Below are 23,148 nucleotides of genomic sequence, written 5' to 3'. Positions count from 1 at the left end.
CTTGCCTTGTCCAAGGTCTTCTGTAGACCACACTTCACTGCACTCTGACCAACTACAGACTCAAACTGAGTTAGAGAATCAACAAAAAGAATTAACAACTGAAGAACTTCTTACTGTAAAAAAGTACCAAATAGATTTATTTTCAGCAATGATATATTGTAAACTGGTTAATAAACATATAGACTTTACAAAATACATCCTATTCAAGCATCACATATCTAATAATATGTACATACAGTTAAAGGAATGATTGCCTTTTAGAGCTCAGTTGGTCCTCTTGACTGGTGACATCACTTCTTATCTTTTCATCCCGACACAAATGGTCGAGCCAATTCACAATGTATATATTAACATATAAACATTACATGTGAACAGATATGTAAGGTAGGCCTCCTTAAAAGTATTCAGCAAAGTGACAGACGTAGCTAACTGATGAGAAAAGAAGAACAGATGCACTAATGTCTCAAACAATTCAATTTCTCATCATACACACACCCGTTAAATCACCCACAGCCACACACACACACACACACACACACACACAGGGCTATAAAACCTACACTGAGTTCAGCTATGGCTTAGAGGACATTTTAAAAAAAGATGTTAAAAAGACACTGAAGACGTCTGAACCGTGGTCTCTTTGTCTGGAAATAATATCACTTCGTCCCCCTCATCCCACCCACTGACTGCACACTGTGGACCATGACTGTAATTCAGTTAGTCGATCAAGTGTCGTTGTGTGCTGCCGACAGACAACAGTCAACATGTGGCTACAATGAAAAAGCACAAATCACAGATCTGTGCGAGTGTGTGATTTAAAAAAATTAGCATGATGTAAACCTTGAAAAATACGATTTCTTTACATTAATGATATCAGTGTTTAAGGCACGGTCTGTACAGTTGGGCCACTATTGCAGAGTAGATGTAGAAATTTGCTCTTCCCCAGAGAGCAAATAAACAGTGTAAAACAACATTTTTCATTCACTGATGGAATTACATCTGTTTTTTCTGATTTGAATAACAGAATTCAGGAAAGTTTGACTGAATTTCGCAAAGAATTGCAACGCGGCCTTAACCTCTAGTGAGAGAACGAGCTCCTGTTGTTTATAAAGTAGTAGATGTGTCCCTGCCATCTGTCTTAAATATTAAAAAGTGCTAGAACAGTCCTGATAACGCCCATCACAAGTATTGCAATAACTGCCACCCATAACTGACCTTGTGTGTTTTAGTCACACATCATTTCAAGCCCTGCATTTCCTTTTGACTGTAAGTCAAAAACAACTTTCTCTGCACTGGATTTTGACTTTGAGAGAAAATGAACAGGAACAATAGTGGAACCAAACTCCATTCAAAAATCCACCATCTTAACACAATTACAGATAAGAACATGAGATAATATCTTTGTAATTCTTCAGACTCCTCATTAATGCCGCATACTTATTAAAACTAACTCTGGTAGGTTACTCTTGTAACCACGGTTGAATTTGATTTTGAAGTTTACCGTTCAGATTTTGAGCCCCCAAGTGTTCATTAAGTTGTGAAATAACTTAACAAATTATTAATTTTTTTTTGCAAAACACATTTTTCAACATTTGTATTTTTTTATTTTCATATCAAAATATTAAAAATTTCTTGTTTCATTATAGATTTTTTTCATTTCAACATGCCCTTTTTCAAAACTCATGTTTACATTTTTCATATTTCAACTCTACTGTCTCAAAAAAATATATTGATTTGAGTTTGATTATTTATTAAGTTATTTCAGAATATAATGGTTTATATATTTTACTCAATTTATTTATATTATTTATTGCAACATGCTATTTATTTTACTTAATTGAACACTTAAGGGTTTCATGTTTTGCTCCTTATTCCCAGACATTTATTCCACCAAAAAAAAACTACCCCTTATCATATAAATGTTAATTTACCAGAGTAGTTTCAATATATATGAAAGGCAACATTATTATGAGTTTATATTTTTTGAATGGAGTTTGGCGAGACGCCCCCATCCATAAAAGACAAAATGGCACAGAGCACGGTCGAGCTAAAACCAAGACTTAAGAGGAGTCCTGGAGACCTCGGAGAAGACCTCAAGGATCATGGAAACGGCCTCAGAACTCTTCATCCTCTGAGCTGAGGTAGTTCTGCTTCTTCCTCACGTTCCAGTGCAAACACTGGGCCAGGCTCTCGAACCAGTCGTTGACCGGGTCCCGGAAACAGATGGAAGGAACGGGGAAGCAGGAAGTTGTGATGGTAATACTGGAACAGGGACGGAAAAAAGAAAAAGAGAAATCAGACAAGGTCGTGTGTCACAAACGCTGATGGCTGAATGAGGAAAGAAAGAGCCCAGGTATGTGCAATCACAAAAAAAACAAAAGAGGAGGTGTTCCTGTCTGAAGCAACACTGGGGGTTTGTTTGACTATGCTTCAGTAATTCAAAATGACGGGCAGCTCATTTCATGAACCAGGAAGGTGATTATCTCTGGATGAGTTACATAAAGGAAGAAGCTGGATCTGGCACCAGAGACACTCCCACCAGCAGGTTGATAAGGTTATGTAACAAAGCCTGTAAGTGTTGAGGCAGCTGCTGGAGGAGTTAAACTTATTATCCATTACAGAGTCTGTCGGCTTTGTTTTGCTTCATTTGCTCAGCTTCTCATGCTGTGTGTGTGTGTGTGTGTGTTGGGGGTGGATTTCAGGTTGAGGTGTAATGATCAGCTCGGTATGTGGACTAACCTGTCGCCATGGCAGATCTCTTGTCTCTTTCTTCCATCAAATGATACCCAGGCTGTGTTTCTGGCGTCACGTGACAGCATTATCTGAAAAACGCAGAGCAAAAAATGCAGAACTGTCACAGAAGGAACAGGGTTTGTTTTTACAGGCTGACTGTCACAGAAAAAAAATGGAAAACTCATTTACACAAATCTATTGATTAAATTTTGACTATTTTGTAAACTGCCCTTATATTGGGCAGTGTTAAATTCAATATTTACAGTTCAATTTCCCTCTAACATAATATGTCAGTCTGTAAAATTCTTTGAAGTAACACACACAATTATTGATTCAACATGCAACAGACAAGGAAATAAGTGTAAATACCTTTAGCTCCACCCCAGCAGGCACCACAATGGGTCTGAAGGAAAGCGAGTGTGGGCAGATGGGGGTAATCATGATAGCTGGGACGTTGGGATGGATCATGGATGCTCCTGCTGCCACTGCGTACGCTGTACTGCCTGTAGGTGTGGATACGATCACACCTGAGGGGGGACAGAGACACACGCACACAGTCAACTAAAGGACAATGTCAGGTCCAAGTCTCACATCCTGCACCTCAACAAATAGCCTGACTTTCTATTAAAAGGGCAGCACATACAGAGTTACTGTAAGTCATCCTTCACAATAAAAGCATCACCTCTAGAAGTGTCAACTTAAGTTTTGTTAATGTATTTATTTGTGCCATATTTAAGTTTTTAATTATTTTCATCATCATTTTCATGAACAGATTATTTTTTATCTATAAACTGTTGGGAAAAGTGAGAATTTTACATTAAATAGAGAAAAATCAAAAGCAAATCCTCACACTGGAGAAGCTAGAGCTAGAAACATTCAGCATGTTGCTTGATAAATTATAATAATTGCATATCAAAAGTATACTCAATTATTTTTACAATTAATCACGTCATTGTTTTAGCATTAACGTAAACACAATGTATTTATGCATTAACATTACACCGGGCATTGAATAGTGATTGAACATTGGTTTTGCTCTTGAAATAACAATATCCCTACAGGACTCAAATTTTCCTTCAACATCAAATTTACAAAAAGTAATAATAATAATATTTATAGAGTATTATTGTTGCTGGTACAGCTTTATCATTTCTATCAGACCATGAACCTGTTTGTTAAATAAATATATTTACTTGCAATTTGTTACATGCAGTTTTGAAAAGTTTTGTTTAATTGTTGAACTGCATGAATGTCATGTAACCGGTAGTTTCTCTGAACCAGCCAAAGAACCTCAAGGATATGCATGGCTGATATTCAAAGGTTTGATTATTAGTATTATTGTGCTGTGTGTCAGTGTCTAGAAACGTCTGTACAAAGTCCAACTGCTTGCTGGGAGCTGAATGTCAGCCAGGGGTGCAGAGACTAAACTCTGCCCTGTCTATAGACCGTCTTGTTTGGGCTGTCAGACAGTCTATTAAATACCACTCAGTCCTGAAAGTGAGAACTCATGCTTGGCAGCCTTATCAACACACAACACTGATCTGATTTATGTATCAGCACTCTGACTCTGGACTTGCTAAACGGTGGTGGTATGGCATAGCAAACTAGCCTGACCTCATGTACTGTAAATATTTTACATTTTGTCAGACACTGAGCATCAAGACACTCACCATCTCCCTGCACTGTGGTTATGAGGTGTCCGTCCAGGAAGAGGTCCACATTGGAGAGATAGGAGGAGGGTCCTCTGTCCACCACCACCTCGTTCAGTACCTGAAACACAAATCCACAAATCCATTGACTTTTGATTTTAAGTTACAATTCAATTCAATTTTTGGTTTTAACTTTTTTTTCAGCACTAATGGCTTCATGCTGTAAGGTGTAGTTTAGTTACTTAATTAGTTATTTAGAAAAGCTCATAATAATAGTAACTGAAAGGCTGTGTGTTGAGTTTGTTGTCGGACAAAGAGAAATAAAAAGTCCCTTCGTGCTGTATCACATTTTTCTTCTTCAGATACCTGCTGAACATGTGCCAGTCATCAATCAATTTTCAATTTAATATAGAAATGGTGACACCCCCATTGGTTATGATGGGTTTTTGGAGGATTCTGGTTATGTGTTGAACATATAAATGCCTGTTTTCAGAAACCTGAATAAGAACTTAATCTCATTCTGGGAAACCTGGATATGCTACCTGGAGTACTCCCATAGGAAGCAGCATACTGTGGCACATTGACACCTCAGCAAGGGGTCTGACAACTGAGAGACACCTGAACACAGACAAACCTGGATACTGTTGTCATGTATACAGAGATATGAATACCCAGGTTCAATGGAATCATCATATTCCAAATAAGATTAAAACCAGGTCGGGGTAAATATAAACATGTGTAAACACACTCACTAACACCTGATCTACACAAGACAAGACCCAAACCCCTCATCATGGGATTTGTGCCAGTTGACAGCTGATGACAGTGTTTGCTCAAGTGCTTCTTGAACAACATGTTCAAAGCCGACAGACATCAGCATGAAAACAGCTGAGTCATTATGACATCACATGGGTGATCTGTTTTTAACTTATTTACAGTGTGAACTAAGGACTGTTTCTTCATTAGGATCGGTATTAGCTGCTACCATGGTCGCAGACACTTTTAATTTATTTTTACAATATTTTGTGTGTGCTTGTGAGTTTTGGAGAACCAGAGCCAATGATCTACTGTGGCTGTCATGTAAAATTACTCAACATCTTGGCAAGGAGAGTGAGAATATTAATGTTGGCAAAAGATCACGTTTTCCGCATGGCAAAGACAAATTAAAGTGCAGGTTTAAGGTCCAGGTTTTACCTGATACTGCATGGCTTTCCGGCTACTTTCAATGTCCCCGTTGGTCAGGATGATGCCCCTTTCGTCCACTCTGGCCTTCTTCTCCCAGTTCTCTTTAAGCACCCGGACTTTCAAGCGACTTCGCAGGACAATGGCAGCATTCCCTGTATACAATATCCGAGCATATAACCTTTCTTTTGTAAAGAAAACTGGAGCACAACGTATGATTTGCAAACAGAACACAGTGTTCATGCTGTAGAGAGCCCCAGGCTGACAAACAGGTTAGAGAGCATTCAGTACCTTCAATAATCTGGGTGACCTGAGACTGGTAGGAGTCGAATTTGAAAGGTGTCAGGAAGCCCAGGGAGCCCAGGTGGAAGGCCATAACTGGTGGAACGCTCTCCTGCAAGTTAAGAAAAAGGAGGACAGGTTTGTTAAGTCGTACCAGTGAATGTAGAATCACACAAAGGCTGTTCTTAAAGCACCTGACTGAATACCTGAAAGAGCGATGATGCATACAGCAGAGTTCCATCTCCACCGAGACAGATGATGAAGTCTACGCGATTGGAGATGTCATCAAGGTCTGAGAAATATAAATAAGATAAACCTTTTAAATATCTTATCTTAGATCCTAACTGATGTTTTATATATACATGAATAGTCTCCATACAATCATAACAAAAATGACTGGCTGGTTTTCATACCTTCTCTAAAAGTGCAGAATTTCTTCGTCAGGGCCTCAAAGTTTTCATCACCAGAAATGGCTGGGTCTTCCAAAACTTTCTTTTCCACATAAACAATCATATTTTTCACCTATGACAACAACGCACACACACACAAAAACACAAGATTAGTAACATCCTCTGCACAACATTGCAAAAATTAATATCTATGCTAACATGTTAGCCTTCAAATTTATTAACCAACAATGTATGTTTTGTGTTGCGTTTCTCTGGAGCTCACAGATTTTCACACAGTTTGGTTTGGTCTGCCTTGTTAGTTTGTGAATAGCAGTATTTTGACATTGTTTTGTTCAGCAGAGCCATTTGGTGAATAGGGACAGACGGACAAGAGCAGCTGTTCTGACCACGAGCCTTATTGTTTAATTATTCTGCTCATTTCAGTTGTTTGAGCTTCATGAATAAATGTTTCATGTTACTCATGTGTGGCTAGAATTGTTTTAAAAAAAAATTTTACTGAGGAAAGTAGGTGTTGCATCTTGTTGATTATTAACTGGTTATTTATTATTAATCTGTTAAACTATCAGCCAAGGAAAATGCACAAAATTTGCAACCCTAATTGCCACATACAGAATGACACAAGCCTGTGCAGATGAGAGTCAGAGATAGAGAAGAGCCACATGTCTCTCTGATGGTGGCATCTGAGTAAGGGTCATGGACTAGGGGTCACCTTTGTCAAGTCTTTGGAGCACGAACAGGCCAAGAAAATAGTGTTGTAAGTTTTATGAGTGTTTTCTTTTATGTGACAGCATGGACTTCGAATGAAAGGGGTCGACACACACAGTAGTGTAACAATGATCCCTCAGCAGCTTTTCAACTGCAAACATTAAGAATTATGTTTATTGTTAAAGGCTCCTCCATCACAGTTTGTGGTCGGGCAGCACAATATGGTAAAAAAAAAACTTTGCAATTGTTTTGACAAATATTGTGATATGATTCGTAATTAGTAGGTCATTTTTTCATCACAATTTTCATTTTCTATGAATAAAAAATTTAAATCATGATGATGTGACATTTGCTGGGGTCTGTACCACACAAACATGTTTTTTTTCACCTGGAAAACAAAATTTATGGGCCAGGGCAGTCTTGGCTGTTAACTCACACTGCCATATTGCCATTTTATTCGTATCTCGATTAACTGTGTAACCCTGCTTTGAGACGAGCGGTGTCGGTGAATATGTGTACGTACCTCGGTGAGGAACATGCAGAGGTCTTTGAAAGGCTCAAGGAGACTCGCGTCTCGAATCTTCTTGATGACAAGGACACTTTTTGGTGGCTTGTTCCACGTCAGTCTCTGGCTGGCGGGGTCCTGAATGTGCCTGAACACACAAACACAACTTTCACCTCAGGAGGGAAAAACAGACTCACTTGTTAAGTGGATTCCCTCCTTACATCATCATAGACCTGGCTGATGTAAGATCTGTTAACTAACTGAAGCATCCTACCGTTTATCATAACCAGGACTGCTTAATAGCAACATATCCTATTAGAGTCTCTGGCTTTAAGGCCAGCTCTGTGGCTACATAATGCTGCTGACCCCCATGTGTTGTCTGCAGGGCCCCTCACCTTAACTCAATCCCTCACAGTGAGTCAGAGACATTTTTAGCACAATGTAAAATGTTTAGAAAAAGACAGAGTCAAGATGAAAATGCAGCAATGGTGTTTTGAGAGAAAAAATGAGGGCAAAGATCTCCCTAAAACTTGTGAAGATGCTTTCAAAGGAAAAACAAGACATAATTATGACTAAACTAAAAAGAAGCATGGAAATCTGAACGCCCCAGGCCTGAGACAAGTCTAAATCATATGGAACATGCAAATGGAAATAGCCGAGGCAAGTAGTCTCTGAGTGTTGAACAAAACCGGAGTCTGTTGATGCCTCTCATTAGTTCCAGCTCTGTCACACATATTAGACTGCTACTAATTGTACAACAGGCTCAGTCTAGTTTTTCAACAAGAATGTATTTTTGTGATATGATTACAGCTTTGAAGCAACCATTTTCTAAATCCAAGTTTTGTATTGGCTAAATGTCAGCGGCAGCTCAAACAGACAGAACCACCACATGCTTGCCACACTAACAGATCAACAGTGGTGAATGAGTAGGCTAGATTTGAAGAAGTAAGTCGAGCGAGAAATCCAAGAAAAAGACAAGCTATCGCAAACAAACTTCTGTCTTTTGCAACTTGCACATAAGAAGCAGATGTCAAACTATTTTGAACTACTTTGTTGACTGTTGCAACCATGTTATCATGTTATAAAATCTCCTGATGTATCACATCTCAATACTCACTCTATTAAATCACATGCAGGCAGGATTACACTGACACATGCTGCTTACATACCCAAACACCCCCAATACTTTACTGTATTCAACAACAATTCGCTCTGCTTTAAATAGATTGTAAGACAGCATCAGTATCACGCGGTGACATTTATGCCATTCAAATGCGGCGAATTGTAGTTTCAAGCCTTGTTATAACCAGCCGTACCAATCAGTAGACGTCAGTGAGACTGAATGAGAGAATGAGAAGATGATTCTCAATTTGTATCTTTTAAAAAAGAGCTAAAAAAATTTGACTCCATTTATCAGGAAACATCAAAATAACCTTCGACCTCAATTCTATGCCACACTTTTTCTGTCTGGTCATTCGTATCACTTTGCAGTAAATCTACAATTTACTCAGAACACAAGCCAATACCTTTCCATTATCTAAATGTGATTTATTGTGTCAGTATTTTTGTGGGCTCTGATATCTCTGCTCGGACAAACAGATTGCAGCAGTGTGTCAACAGCGGCCGCACATGTGGCCTACTACCTACTACTGGTATCTGTGCAAAATAAATATTGGAATTATCAGATGTACTCTGGTCATGTAACATAATGATATAATGCCACCACACCCTGCAGGTTCTCTGCCCACCTGAGGATCCTGGAGGAGAACATACAGTATTACATCTACTGAAAACAGCTGCTGGAGTGTTTGGAATAAAAACTAAATGATACTCAACACTTTCCTAGAAAATACACCCACTTACATCCATTATAGATTATACCTTTACATTTTTTTCAATTTAAATGTACTATAACTTGAGCATAAAATTGTGCACTGTCACTGTGAATATAAATCCCATGTGTATATGCACATACCGTATATAATAGGGCTGAACAATTTTGAAAAAAAATTCTAATTGCAGTGCAATCACCATATGATTTGTGATATTAGAGGGAACAATAGTTTGTATATCATTATTCTCATTTTCATTCAAAAAATTAATTGAACTGATTATTATACAATTACTTTTGCAGGAATCTGTACCAAACAAAGATGTTTTCTCAAAAGCCTAATATGCAATATTTTCCTTTTCCTGCCTGTATTTCTCATTATTTTGCTGTGCTCAGGACACTTTACTCCAAATAACTGATATTTGACATCATTGGAATGACACACAGCAATAAACTACCTTTCTGGTGCATGTACAAACAAATGGTACATTTTCATTTGAAAACTGCAGTTGGCCATATCTTGATTTCAATAAAATTTTGAATCATCCACTACATGCATAACTATTCAGTATTTGTTTCTTTTGCATTATTTGTAATATTTACAACTTATGCAAATTTGACTTACAGTTTTCATTTATGCTGTTTGCTACTCATGCTATAAAGTTATTTATATATACAACTATTTTTTCACATTCTTGTGTATATAACACTCCTGTCTACTTTTTTTTACTTTTATTTGTTTAGCTTTTTTGTACTTGATCTTAGCTGATCAGATGTCTGTTCTTTTCCTGTAAGTACACAGAGCAATGTAAAACCGGAGTCAAACTCCCTGTATGTAGGGGTGAAAGAAAATGTCGATACACTTGAGTCTTGTGATATTATGTTTTGTGATACTATATCCATTCTCAAAAACACTGTAATGTGATATTAAGATACAGGCAAAGATTCAAGGCAGTGGTTTCTTTTCAAACAGCATTGTTGTTACATGTCTTCACTGCTCTGATTGCTTCAAAAAGTAAACTTTTTTTTAAATATTTAACTGTAACCCCCCTACCATGACATGTATTGTAACGGCAGATTCTTACCAACACACAGGCCTGCTTGTATGCGTACACACACTTGGCCAATTAAGCCAAATCTGATTTTAGAATAAAATAAAGATGGCAGCAGCTTTAGAACAGCCTGTTCTGTTTTTTTTTTGTTTTTTTTGTCCACTCAAAAAGTACCAAAAACACCAAACAAGGAAATGACATTAAGTACAAAAACTACAGCCTTAAAATTGCCACAGCTCATCTACAAAGGCGGTCAGGTTGCATTGTACTGTGCAAATTATTGAGTAACAAAGGTGCCACAGCTGCAGGCAAGCATCCACATATAAAGTCATAAAACATTTCCCAAATTAAGCCAACCTGATTGATCGGAACATGAACACAAACAAACAGAAAACTGAAGTGGCGCAGGCCTGGTTTCAAACACAAACACACACACAGGATACAAAGCTTTAAAACTTCATTAGCATTTGAGGCGGCAACGAGACGAGCTGTGATCTGTTCACAGACAGTGTCCCCTCTGACCACCTCAAAGCGTCCACGTCCTGACCTACCCCTTTCATTCTGCAACCCTGCTCTGTCCAAACCACAGGACCATGCTGTCACAACAGTGATAGCACGCAAACACTGTCATTTTGAAACATGTTACCAACTGATATGGTGCGACTAAACCTTGACATCACAACAACCTCCAAAGTCCATATCAGTCTGACCCTGCACAAGTACACACTTTTGCTATACTTTTGTCATTAAAAAAAAAAAATAATAATAATAATCCTCTACTTTGTCTAAACTTTCTCTGAAGTATGGCTCTGACATAATATTACAATTATCTGACCGCAGTGAAGCTCTCTGCATCTGGTTGGCAGTAATCCAAACACTTCCCACTGCTGCCAGTAAATATTTCACCTATCAAACATGTTCCCTCTGTTGAAAAAGAGACAGAAAAGCTCATCTCACCATTTCCACACTTTGTTCTCAGTGTTGTTCCCAGGACTGTCTTGCAGTATGCACTGGTTGAACTTCATGGTTGTACACATGTAACAAGGATGTTGCTTCAGGTTGAGTCAGCTGGAGAACAGGGGGCTCTGTCCCGGTGGCCCGCGCCAACAAATCAACTCATTCTGCCTCTAACAACTTCCTTGAATGCTGCACATTGCAGAGCAGCTGGAGCGACAGAATCAGTTCACTTCTCGCTGTGGAGCTGTGAGTCAGCCGCCGGCCATCTGAGCGGGACTGAGACTCTCTCCATGCGCTGTGGTGGGGCTCCGGGATCAGCTAACAACCCCTCGAGCTGGATTCACCGCGGCTATATTTGTCCTGTTGAGGACTTACCAGTAAGACCTGTCTGGTGCATTCTGCTGCTGAATTAAAGCTCTCACTCATCTTAAAGGTTGACTTCATCTCAGCCCCCGCCCACTCTGCTCTGCTGAACCCTCCCACTACAGGGAAGGGCTTTCCTTATTGGACAGGTGTGATTTACTGAAACAATGATGCGACTTTCTATGAAACAGGAATATCCACCATGATGACAGGTATTGTAATACAACAGGCAATCTATTGGGCCACAGTCATTCTTCCTTATGTGAAGAATAATAAATATTACAAGGAAAATCACTGAGATTAATTATTTGGTGGTTTACATTTTTAACTATTTAGAAAATTAAAAACAAACTTCACTTTTTTTTTGAACAAATAAACAGATTATTATGTATTTTTATATAAAGCCAGAAGAGTGGTCTTTTTATTTTATGACCATTTCCAAGAAGAGAAAATGTGGCCAGGTGACATTCAGGAAGGGGAAGTCCAGGGTGAAAAAATATTACCAGGACTAAATGGGTGACTTATGCAATATTATGTTTGTGGGAATACAACAGGATATACCCGAGCTTCCTATTATTGCCCTGTTACAATAATCATGATCACTTACACATAAGCAGTCATGATATTAAACTTGTTTCTGCTTAACTTACTGATGGTCTTCATCTTATGAACTATGGACTTTGAATAGCTTCAAAAGATCATGTACTGATCATGAAACTTTCATGTTTCCAAAATTGGACCAAAATATGTCACAAACAGTGAATAAGGAATAGTATTTAAAGGAATTTCATAAATGAAAAACGACGATACAGGGTTTGACATTTACCATGGCCGTATAGCCAATGGCCATGACAAGTTACTCTGTGGCCATCAAATATTCCATGCAGGTTGGCTCACTGTGGCCCCTAAATTTTAAACATACTGTAACCCTTCGCACACAAAACACAATGTTACACTTCTACAAACATCAGGATTCCTTTGTGTCTTTTAATGCGACATTCAACAAAAACAATGAACAGCACTAGTTGCTTGTTAGCTACCGACATGTTGGGGAAATATGAGTTTAGTAAACCTAGCCAGGCTGCTAACATGATCCTTACACAAGAACCAGAAACAAAAAAGACGAACTGTGTGTGATGCCAGTTTCCTCAACTAGCCGATATGTCAAACTTGTTTTTCATCAGAAACAATGCCTTTAGGAAACATCACATCACAATTCATGGGTTAAGTGTCACAGTTAAGGAAGGCTGTGTAAAGCTGTATTTAATTTCCTTTTCTGTATTGTTTTTAGGCTAAGTTTACATCTGAGACACCAAATTTAAGGACTTGGTGGCCAGCGGGGCTTAAAAATATCAGTCTCTCCCATCAATACTAAAATGTAGTTTAAAAACATAAAAACTTCACCAAAATCTCTCTATTTTGTTGGCAAAAAAGAGGAGATGAAATATTATAGACTGTTTTTTTCAATGCAGCACTATCCTGTGTTGTGTGAGTGTACATGCCATTTTTAGAAGAGACTTACATCATCTATTTTACAGAAAACAAGTTAAATAACAATGACTTTGGAGAAAGAAACAAGGTCTATTTTGTGTTGTAATGAAAAAAAACAATGCACTGATTTATCAGAAGTGAAGCAAGGCATAAAATAGCTGTTAAGAAACTTCAAACATGAAGAGACACATTAAGGCTCGCCACAAAGAAATTGAGGTAGGCTAATGAAACGTTAGGTTGTTTTTTCTAGCTGAATAAAGCCAACTACTAAGGCGGTGGTGTTACATTATGTAGGCGGTGGATCAAACAACTTGTATTCAACCATTCACCAGCTAATGATAAGACCAGAACTAACTGGAAATGAGTTAGACTAAAATGACAAAACACTGTTGGTTTTGGCTTGACTAGACTGACCTATGACTTGAAATTTTTTAATCTCATGACATTTAATTCTAAAATGTACAGAGTTTTCATTTTTTTTAATTAATTTATTTATTTATTTTAGATCAGACTAAAATATCCAGCCTGTTAGTCAACTAAAACTTGACCAGAAGGATCAGCTTGGGTGAGTTTGATTAAATATGGTAAAAAACATTTGACACAGGACTAAAATATAGCTGACAAAATTAACACTATCCAAAGTGTCACACTCTGCTGTGACATTGATTATTTACTCAGGAAGTCAACATATTATATAGTAGCTACTATTTACTGGATCTGATCATAAAGAAAAAACAACATCCACATATGCTTTGACTGGGAGAAATCTGCATTTATAATTTTAAGGGTGCATTAGTGAAGGGAGCCATGACAGAGAGTGTCTTTAAAACTGTAACATTTTGATAATGGAATTTATCAATTGAACAGAAAATATTTAATAAGTTGAAAGGCTTAATTCTCGTAATACTCTTAATTCTGTTCTAATTTTATGATAAAGAGGCAGACATAGGAATGATGTGATACTAGCAACCTGCGTACATTCAGTGACGTAACACCACGTATTGTGGTGTGTCACCTCTGACTTTACAACAGTTGTCGGCGCATTCGTTTAATGAGAAGGGAAGATGTGGAACATCATGTGTTGCTGACAAGACTGGCTTTCAACCAACTCTTAGCATCATGGGTTTTTTTTCCTTTCAGGGTGTGTTTGAAGTGTCGGGGACGATTGTGATGGGTGGAGATTCTCTCTGTTATGGAACAATGCTTTCCAACCATTAATGGTCAAAGCAATAACAACCAGCTGGCTGTGCCCATCTACCCTGAGCAGTATCACAACCACGCCCTCCCATAGAGAGTGAATGAATGATCAGTTTCCAGTCTGATGTCATCGCTTTGATCTGTGGTCACCTTCTCTATTGCTTCATATTTTGCACAACATTCCTCAGTGAAACCAGGCCTTCCTCAAACTACTACAGCCTAACCTTTATTTTGGTATAAAGATAGCTTGGTTTTGCTACTTTTAACCTGTCTAGCAGCTTTGAGGAAGCTAATCCTTCTATTACTGTCGTCCAAAACAAACAGTGCTAGGAGCCACTTATGTGACTGAGGGAGTCAAGAGGCCAACAGTCTGACCAGGCTTTTGTAACTCTGCTTACTGACTCATTAGGTCGAGCTATACAAGTTCAGCAGGTGGACACATTGTTCATAAAGGTGCTGATACGGTTCTTGAGTTATTCGTGTTGGTATAATGCATTACATTATTTACTTGAAGATATGTTATGTTGCCAGGTGCAGGTGGTGTAGGTGTAGCACTGCATCTACGGGCTTACAAAGTAAGAAGTTTTCAAATGTGATGTGAGGGTATTTACACTCACATCAGAGGAACACTGTGGGAACCGTGGGCCTTTAAATACATAGTTGCCCAAATTTAGGGGACATAACTTAAATTAAGTTTAAAATTAAGTTATATTTTATATCTGGCTGCAGATACTTTGCAGTCTGACAGACTGAAGTTCAACAACATTTGACCTTTCTATCAGGCCTGTAGTACAGAGGTCTTCACATCTTGCTTATTTATAGGGAAAGATTTCAATTCTGGTGCCAGTACGATACTTGTAAACTCTTTTTTAAACCTTACTTTGAAGCACATAAACATATTTTTTTCTACAAAATAGTTTTTTTTTTTATTTAGCAAAAGGAGATAATGTTCTCAAATGTTAAATGTTGCTCCTCAGTTCATGTACAAGCAGCTGTAAGTTATCTTAAAATTTGACTAAAATATTATGAGAAAAATCAAATCAATACTTACATAAGTAAACATGAACATGAATCTAATCTTCAGTATAACAGACACATTTAAGTTGGTGCCAAAAAAGTACTCAACATGCTCTTTTCTTCCAGGATGCTCTTTGGTAAACAACCACATACTCAGTTAGACTGAGGTCAGGTGACTGACTGGACCAGTCAAGAACAATCCCCTCTTTAACCTTATGAACTGATGGGTTACTTCATCTGAATGTTTAGGATTATTGTCGTGCTGAACTCCTGACGTGATAGTCATTATTAGATTAAACAGCAGATAAAATCCAACACGCTGGAATCGAGCCAAAATCATGAAAAATGTTGCTGCCTTCATACTTTTCAATTTCACGATCAGGTTACCTGACATCTTATCAAGAGTAAGACAGGCATGTACGTCAAGTGTTGAAGAATTAATGTAATTAGTTATGTATGAGCATGCTTAAACACAAATTCAAATGGAGCTTCTGGCAGGTGTATGTGACATCCAGTGTGCAATACTTTTTCCTCTCTCGGAAGTTACATAAGAGGATATTAGCAAATTTAAGTGGAAGACAGGGCTCACAAGAATAAAAGCTTCTCATAAACAACCAGTTTAGGAGAAGTATATGCTGCATTCACCAGTTATAAGAAGCATGGATTTACCCTCATCAGAACAAGTGATGTCACTTAGGTAATAATCCAAAATATACAGGGCATTAAAATATGAGGAAACAGTCATCAAAAATTGACTTTATATTTATTTCCTTATGTCATCATGGGACTAATTTAATGATTTGACCAATATGTGCTAAGCTACAAGCTTATGTGATGATTGGTGTTAAAGGGACAGTTCTCCCCCAATCAATAATGCATATTTTCCCTTTTACCTGTAGTGCCTTTTATTCAATCTAGATTGTTTTGGTGTGAATTGTAGAGTTTTGGAGACATCAGCCACAGACATGTCTGCCTTCTCTCCGATATAATGGAACGAGATGACACTCTACTTGTGGTGCTCAAAGCGCCAACACAATACTTCTGAAAAATGTAACAGTACTGTCTCTTTGCAGAAATCATGACCCTGTCACAAACCTGGTTGTGAGCAGAATCACGGAGGAACTATTTTCTTAATTCTGAACTACACCCAGCCACCACATCACCACACTAACAATCTCAGTGGTGCCACTGCACTGTCACAAGCACAAGCCTTATGTTCATGAGATTCACACACTTCCTCCTGCGTGGTGATACGGTTGGTTAGTGTAGTTCGTGAGAAAGAAAGTAGTTCTTACATGAAACTGTTAACAACAAGGTCTGTGGACTATTTTGAATAAATGGTTTCTTCTGGAAAGAGACATTGCTATTTAGTTTTATTTGAAATGTGTTTTTGGCACTTTGAGCACCACAAACAGAATGCCATCTTTTTCCATTATATGTGGGAAAAGGCAGATATCTTTATGGCCAACGTCTGTAAAATTCAGCAACTCACACCAACACTATGTAGATGGATAAATAGCACTACAGGTCAGAGAAAAAATATGTATTTTTAATTTTGAGGTGAACTGTCCCTTTAAGCATGAACACGTTCAAGTTAAAGATGAAGTTCATTGTTGGTCAAGTAAAAATGCAATGGGAAAAAAAAAGAAATGATCTGGTCTGTTTTTGGCATGTAGAAAAACCAAACCACTTCTTTTTATACATGAATAATGTTACATTACATTACATCCCACTGACTTTTAATAGGGAAGAAACTTGTAGATAAAGCTACATGAAACTCTGGACAATTAATATGTAGTTATTTGTTTTTCACGTCCTTTTCCTTGAGTGGTTGGTGAAACATTTTTACAATTTGGGAAAATAGTAAATGTCATCTGACAGATAACTGTTCTAGCTAAACGGTGGTTTAATATTAACAATGGTACAACTAAGCCCATGTCTTAGAGTCATTAGGTGGTTTTTGGTGTTGCACAGACAATGCTGACACTATGCAAACGTGAAAACTGCTTCATGACTCTACCCCCCCAAAAAAAAAAAAAAAAATTAAAAACAAAAGTGTACAAACACTCTCGATGATGCAAAACCAGTTTCCCCTGCCCAACTTACATTACTGCGTGTGGATTCTGGAGCATGCATGCCTTTGGGCCGAATGTGGTCACAGGGCTTGGTCCATGAAGAGACTGAGTCCTCCTGAAAGAGAAAATGACCAAGACAAACACTGAAGTTTAAAGAATCAAAGCTGCCATGCAAGAATGCAAATAGACACGCATAGAAGAACACAATGACCTTTACGCGCAAGCTATTTTTAAACAATTAGGTAAGAGAAAATAAGTAAAATTTCCATTTTGTGTCAGGTGTGAGATGTAAAATAACCTTTCCAAGTGAACTGGGCGACACTCAATGTTGTCCATCCTTGGCAGCTGATACAGGTCTCTAAAATTCCTGCGTTTCTAAATGGTTTTCATGTCAAGTTTCTCATTTAATAAATTCCACTTTCATTTCTCCATTTTAAAGAAAAAAGAGAAGTGAAGCCACAGTCATTGAGACATTTAGAGATTAAGCTCGAGTCCAAGGATTTCCACTATTAAATTAATCATCATCTGATATCAGATTATTTTCAGACACTGTGGATCATTTTTGTGGTCACCCAGCTGTCACAAACCACCAGTCGATTTAATGTATCATACAACATTTGAATGTGCTAACTGCTCTGTGTGACCTTTGATGCTGAGCAATGAGTCTGCTACCTACACCGTGTAAAGACATTTCATCATTCCTGGCAAATGGCAATAATCCATTGTGAAATATCTGAAAAACACACACTTCTATCTCTCTTGTCTGCAGCTCAAATACTGTATCAATAACTGATGAAATAAAGCCAGTTTTAATACCTATTAACATGAAAACATCAGAAGTCTTTATCTACTCTGGAATTCATGCTGCTTTCGGCACAGTGGAAAAATCGGAGCACACCCTGTCTGTCCAGACGTTAAAACAATAGGAGTGTGTTCAGGGTGAAAGGTTGGCAACTCTAAGCCGTGATGGAGAAACACTAGACGACTGCCTCCAACTACAGAAGCCTTTGAGCGGCATCACATCACTCAGCCAGCAAATCCTCTTAGCAGTCTGATTCTGTGAATTCACCATCTGCTGTTTACTGGTTCTTAAAACTGCCTTAATAAATATTTTCATATTAACACTGAATAAAATTAATGTGTGTAACGTGACGGGTGTTGCTCACAGTGACCGACACACAGAGAATTATCAGCAATTCAGCAGCTCTTTTTAGCCTCTCTTGGCTGAATTTGGTAACATTAAACCTCGACTGTATAATGCAAGATACTTAAGAGCTTGTTTTTCCTGCCCTCTCGTGGACAAGATGTTTTTAATACAGCTTTAAGATTATACTCAACAACTCAGCAATAGCAAAGCAAAAACAGACAAGCAAGCCTGAAGACTGACTCTGAAACATAATACAAGGTGAAGAGATGCATTTTACAACTGATATTTCAACAAGTAGATCGGCAAAATAAGAACCACCATATAACTACCATATAATTTCTAATTTCAAACTTAGGGACAGAAGTATTACTTTCAACCCAGAGGGGCATTTTAGTGGAGAGTGGAGCTGCAATTATTATTATTATTATTTCCATTATTGACAGGGCTGAGCAATACAAAGTCAAACAAATAAAATCAATATATTGTCCAGCCCTAATTACCCATTAATCCAAATTGTGGAAAAAACACCCACCATAACTTCTAGTTCAAGTTTTGTTTGACCAGCAGTTCAGTAAAGCCAAACATTTGATAAACCAAAGATAATTACTTAACAATGATCAAAGACAAAGAAAATCAGCAGATCCTCTCATTTGAGATCCTGGAATTACTGAATGTCGTTCCTATTTTAGCTTGAAAAATGACTGAAACAATTAATTGATTCTGAAAATAGTTGCAGATTATTCTTCTGTTGATTGATTGACTGGACAAATAGTTGGAGCTCTAGTGGAGACTGCCATGTAATTATATTTGGTTCTGGAACAAATACTGGAAACATCAGAACATAAAGGACCCACATCTAACTCTGAAAGAGCCAGTCGTATTACAGAATATCAAGATGTTCAAATTTGAAGTGAATACCAACTACTTTCCTGATAAATTCATCCTGGAGGGATCAAAGAAATCTGAGAGCAGAGAAACCCTGAACTTCTGTCATTAACCCAGAAGATAAAAATATTCATTCCAAATTTAGATCTTCATCAGGTTATTTTTTTTCTTCTTCTGTGTTGAAATGTCAAATCAAACATCAAATATTATGTTATCCAAGGAAAAAGCTAATGGTAGTTTAATTTGTACAAAAACAAATGAAATTCCCCCAATATCACCAACATTGAAAGCTCATTCAGCAATTTAAAATGTTGAATAAAATGATAAAAGTCCAAATGTTAACTTCTGACTTTTTTCAGGCTATCATCAAAACTCACATTTAGACTGCAAGCTAATTTCAGCCAAAGGAAACCACTGTCCTGTTTTTATGAGTCACTACCCCATAAATCACAAAGTAAATCTAGAGATGCCATCACCTTCCTATTTTGATTTCAAAATATTGTTGGTTTACTTAAATTCATCATGATGCTCGTCTGTCAATTGTTGTAAAAAAGAGAAGTATCAATGCCAAATTAGTATACACTCAAGAAAACTGCATTTGGAGGAGTGAATTGCAACATCTTGGACAAGTATAATCTTTGAATGACAGGTCACTTCCTCATCAATAATGGGACGGTCTCCACATTGGTACTTAAAGGACAGGTTAAGATCATCCCCCGCCTTTTCACTTCTTCTTGTGAGAAACCTCATCTCTGTTGCTACAAACATACAAACAAAGCCGTTGCAACATGCAGAGTGAACAAATATTTCAGGCCTAAAACTTTCTGCTTTCTTGACACCATTCCTGTGATGGTTGAAGGGACTGTACACACACACGTACACACACACGTGTTTCACAAATGTCTGAGGTGGTGCAACACAGATCATGTCACAAGGCTGTTTCAAAAATATTTCTCCTGAAACCAATAGTGACAGCAGCTCTTCATAAATTCCTCAGAGCAGTCAATCAGGTTACTGTGTTGTGACAATGTGCCTTTCTGAATTAAAATATTTATTATTCAGGTGACAGGATCCTGGCACACCTAGACATGTCCATTTTAATTCATCGTTTTAATCCTTAAAGCAACATATTATGTAAAGCTGACATGACAAGCCAGAAGACATTATAAACAACAATACTGAAATGCAAATCTTGCAAAACCTGCATGTATAGATTTAGATGAGTTTACACAAGGGCAAAAAATCTATGAGGTTTTTTACTAGTGATAAACAGTTCAGGCCAAAGGTGGATTTCACACTTCTCAGTAAGACCATAATCATTAGTAAAAGCTCCTATTTTGTACTGTGACTAGAAAAGAAGTTGTGGTTTACTTTGTGGTCTAGGAAAGGATAGCATCTAGTGGCATACAATTCTTGTGACTTGTAGCTCCCAACATAATAACAGGCTCATCATCACCTTAAAGGAGAATTACGCAAGACTCTGGCATTCAAAAACGAGCACGGCAGTCCAAATAGTGAATAAGAGCCACAGACAGTATATTAAACAGGTTGAATCCCTATTTAATTTGCAATCTATGGCTGAAGTGAGTTATTTCCCACAGTCCCCTCCTCCACAGACTTAACTTGTTTCAACTTGGCATGTTTCCTTAATCTCTGATGATATATCATAAATATCATATATGATTTAGTACATTAAAACTATTACATATTTATCCTTTAAGGAGTCACATTCCATGTGTGGGTCCTTTTTCAACACCCACCTATACTCAGAGGAGCTTCCAGCAGAAGAGGTGCTCAGGCTTCGGGTTTTCTTGTTGCGTCGGGCCAGGCTGCGGCCAGCCACCTCCCCTCCGTCACAGGTGGAGCAGCAGTATGGGGCGGCTTCTACTCTCACCTCCTCTCCACCGTCCATCTCAGACAGCCAGGCTGCAAGTAAACTGACAGGGTACAACAATCATTGATAGGGCTCAAGCCAAATGTTAACAGGAATACAATTATTAGTCAATTTGGGTACAAAGGTGTATAACCTGATTCCAAAAAGGTGAGACACTATTTAAAAAGTGAATAAAAACATAATGACATAACGATATGCATCTTTTTTAATGAGATTTTTTAAGAACAACCATGAACAAAAACATTAATCTTAAAATAAGAAGAGATGACTTATGTAAGTTTAAACTGTCAGCTAATTCCCATCTGCAGTCCCTGCAATCCATGACACAGTTTCTATCACATTAACAATCATACAGACAACTCTCCAATTACACATCCACAACATTACAGTCTTTCGACCTATATTCAGTTGAATACAGTGCAGGGGTAAGATATTTAATGCTAAAACTGATCAGCTTAACTGGTTTACAGGTATACACTGATTCTGACTTTGATTAAATCCTGTTTTTATTTACATTTTACACAGCCTCACAACTTTTTTGGAATCGAGGTTGCGAAGCCCTGATCCAATCTGCCTTGCATGGTGGACGCGCACCAAACTCCGTTGGAATAAAATGGGATTTAATTGACGTTTGGTACAAATTCAAACCCTTTATGTAACAATACAATAAGTATGGTAACCACAGATAAATATGTAATATAATCTACAATTCGGCGCACGTTAATTCACCAGGCAGCACAAAATTCTGCAAATTTTCAAGTTTTAACATCGGTTAAATAACATGCCTTCCATGGTGGCTGAATGACAGAAAAACAATACTAATATATTAAAGCCATATCTATAACTATATATAAGTCTGTTTGAAACAATGTACTAACAACATTTCCGTTACATTCCGAGAAACTGTAAAGAAGTGAACAGCAGCATAATAGGGGAATAGGGGTGTTTCTGAAGTTACATTAATAGTTTTTCTTAATAAGTTCCATTATGTTACCGCTGGCTAACGACAGCCAGCTAAACGGACGATAGCTAGCTAGCGTAAACTATAGCTAACTTATAACCTGGCTATGTACAGTTTAATAAGTATGTTACCGCGAAATGAGCAGCCACGTTGATACAGAGCCTAGTTAGCTCTGTGAATTATCATTTTCCCAATAATATACGTATTGGTCATTTGCTACCACCAGACCTCACATACATGAGTGTTAATCGGATGAATGGTGACAGGTCAAGATGGTAGAAAATTCACACTGAGCTAACTAAGCTAGTGTTAAGCTAGTTAGCAAGCTAAGCTAGTAGTTAGGCAAATTGAACACAAAGCGTAATATGAACCACTTCTGTGGCCAACAATACCTTTTAGCCACAACGTTACCGGGCAAGACAAAGATATGCAGCGCAGCAAACTGCCGTTAGGATGAAAGCCTCGCCATTATTCCGATAGATAGTAATGTTAAACCATCTTACTTCACAACAGAGCTGTCAACAATCAGCTCATCGCTTCCTGATACTCACCGACCAATCACAGGCTCTCTCCTCAGTGATGTCATGTTGGACGACTTGACCAAACTGACCAGAGATTCAACATAGATAACTTTCCCATTACATCACAGGGACAATACACAATTGTGTAATTAAATTATAACAAGCAATCACATTTTTAGGCGTTAGTAGTCAGCTTGTCATTTTAATTAAACCAAAAGGTTTAAGGTTTACATGCTTTATGACTTAATCAAAGCAGATTATTCTATTCTCTTCTTCTACTCCACTATTTCT

At 37.8% G+C, this 23,148-nt stretch overlaps 1 protein-coding gene across 2 annotated transcripts; it reads right to left on the bottom strand.

Annotated features, from left to right (window-relative positions):
* Positions 1 to 1,725: 1,725 nt before the first annotated feature.
* On the bottom strand, positions 1,726 to 21,631 carry nadka (NAD kinase a). 2 transcript variants are annotated; one of them, XM_084721636.1, is made up of 11 exons: positions 21,242 to 21,631; positions 17,481 to 17,564; positions 7,485 to 7,614; positions 6,260 to 6,368; positions 6,053 to 6,138; positions 5,856 to 5,958; positions 5,577 to 5,719; positions 4,404 to 4,503; positions 3,103 to 3,260; positions 2,740 to 2,822; positions 1,726 to 2,262 (listed from the first exon to the last, which is right to left on the bottom strand). In XM_084721636.1, the coding sequence occupies exons 1-11, from the start codon at positions 21,391 to 21,393 to the stop codon at positions 2,115 to 2,117; spliced, it is 1,296 nt and encodes a 431-aa protein (XP_084577762.1). In that variant the 5' UTR covers positions 21,394 to 21,631; the 3' UTR covers positions 1,726 to 2,114. The 2 variants fall into 2 exon arrangements, with proteins under 2 accessions (XP_084577762.1, XP_084577763.1); XM_084721637.1 differs by lacking the exons at positions 17,481 to 17,564; positions 21,242 to 21,631 and adding an exon at positions 11,307 to 11,696.
* Positions 21,632 to 23,148: the final 1,517 nt, after the last annotated feature.

This window comes from Lutjanus erythropterus, chromosome 6 (genome assembly GCF_056507025.1).
Source record: "Lutjanus erythropterus isolate fLutEry1 chromosome 6, fLutEry1.hap2, whole genome shotgun sequence".
Classification (NCBI taxonomy): Eukaryota; Metazoa; Chordata; class Actinopteri; order Lutjaniformes; family Lutjanidae; genus Lutjanus; species Lutjanus erythropterus.
The sequence above is the reverse complement of the archived record's forward strand: the minus strand, read 5'-3'. Positions and strand labels throughout refer to the sequence as shown.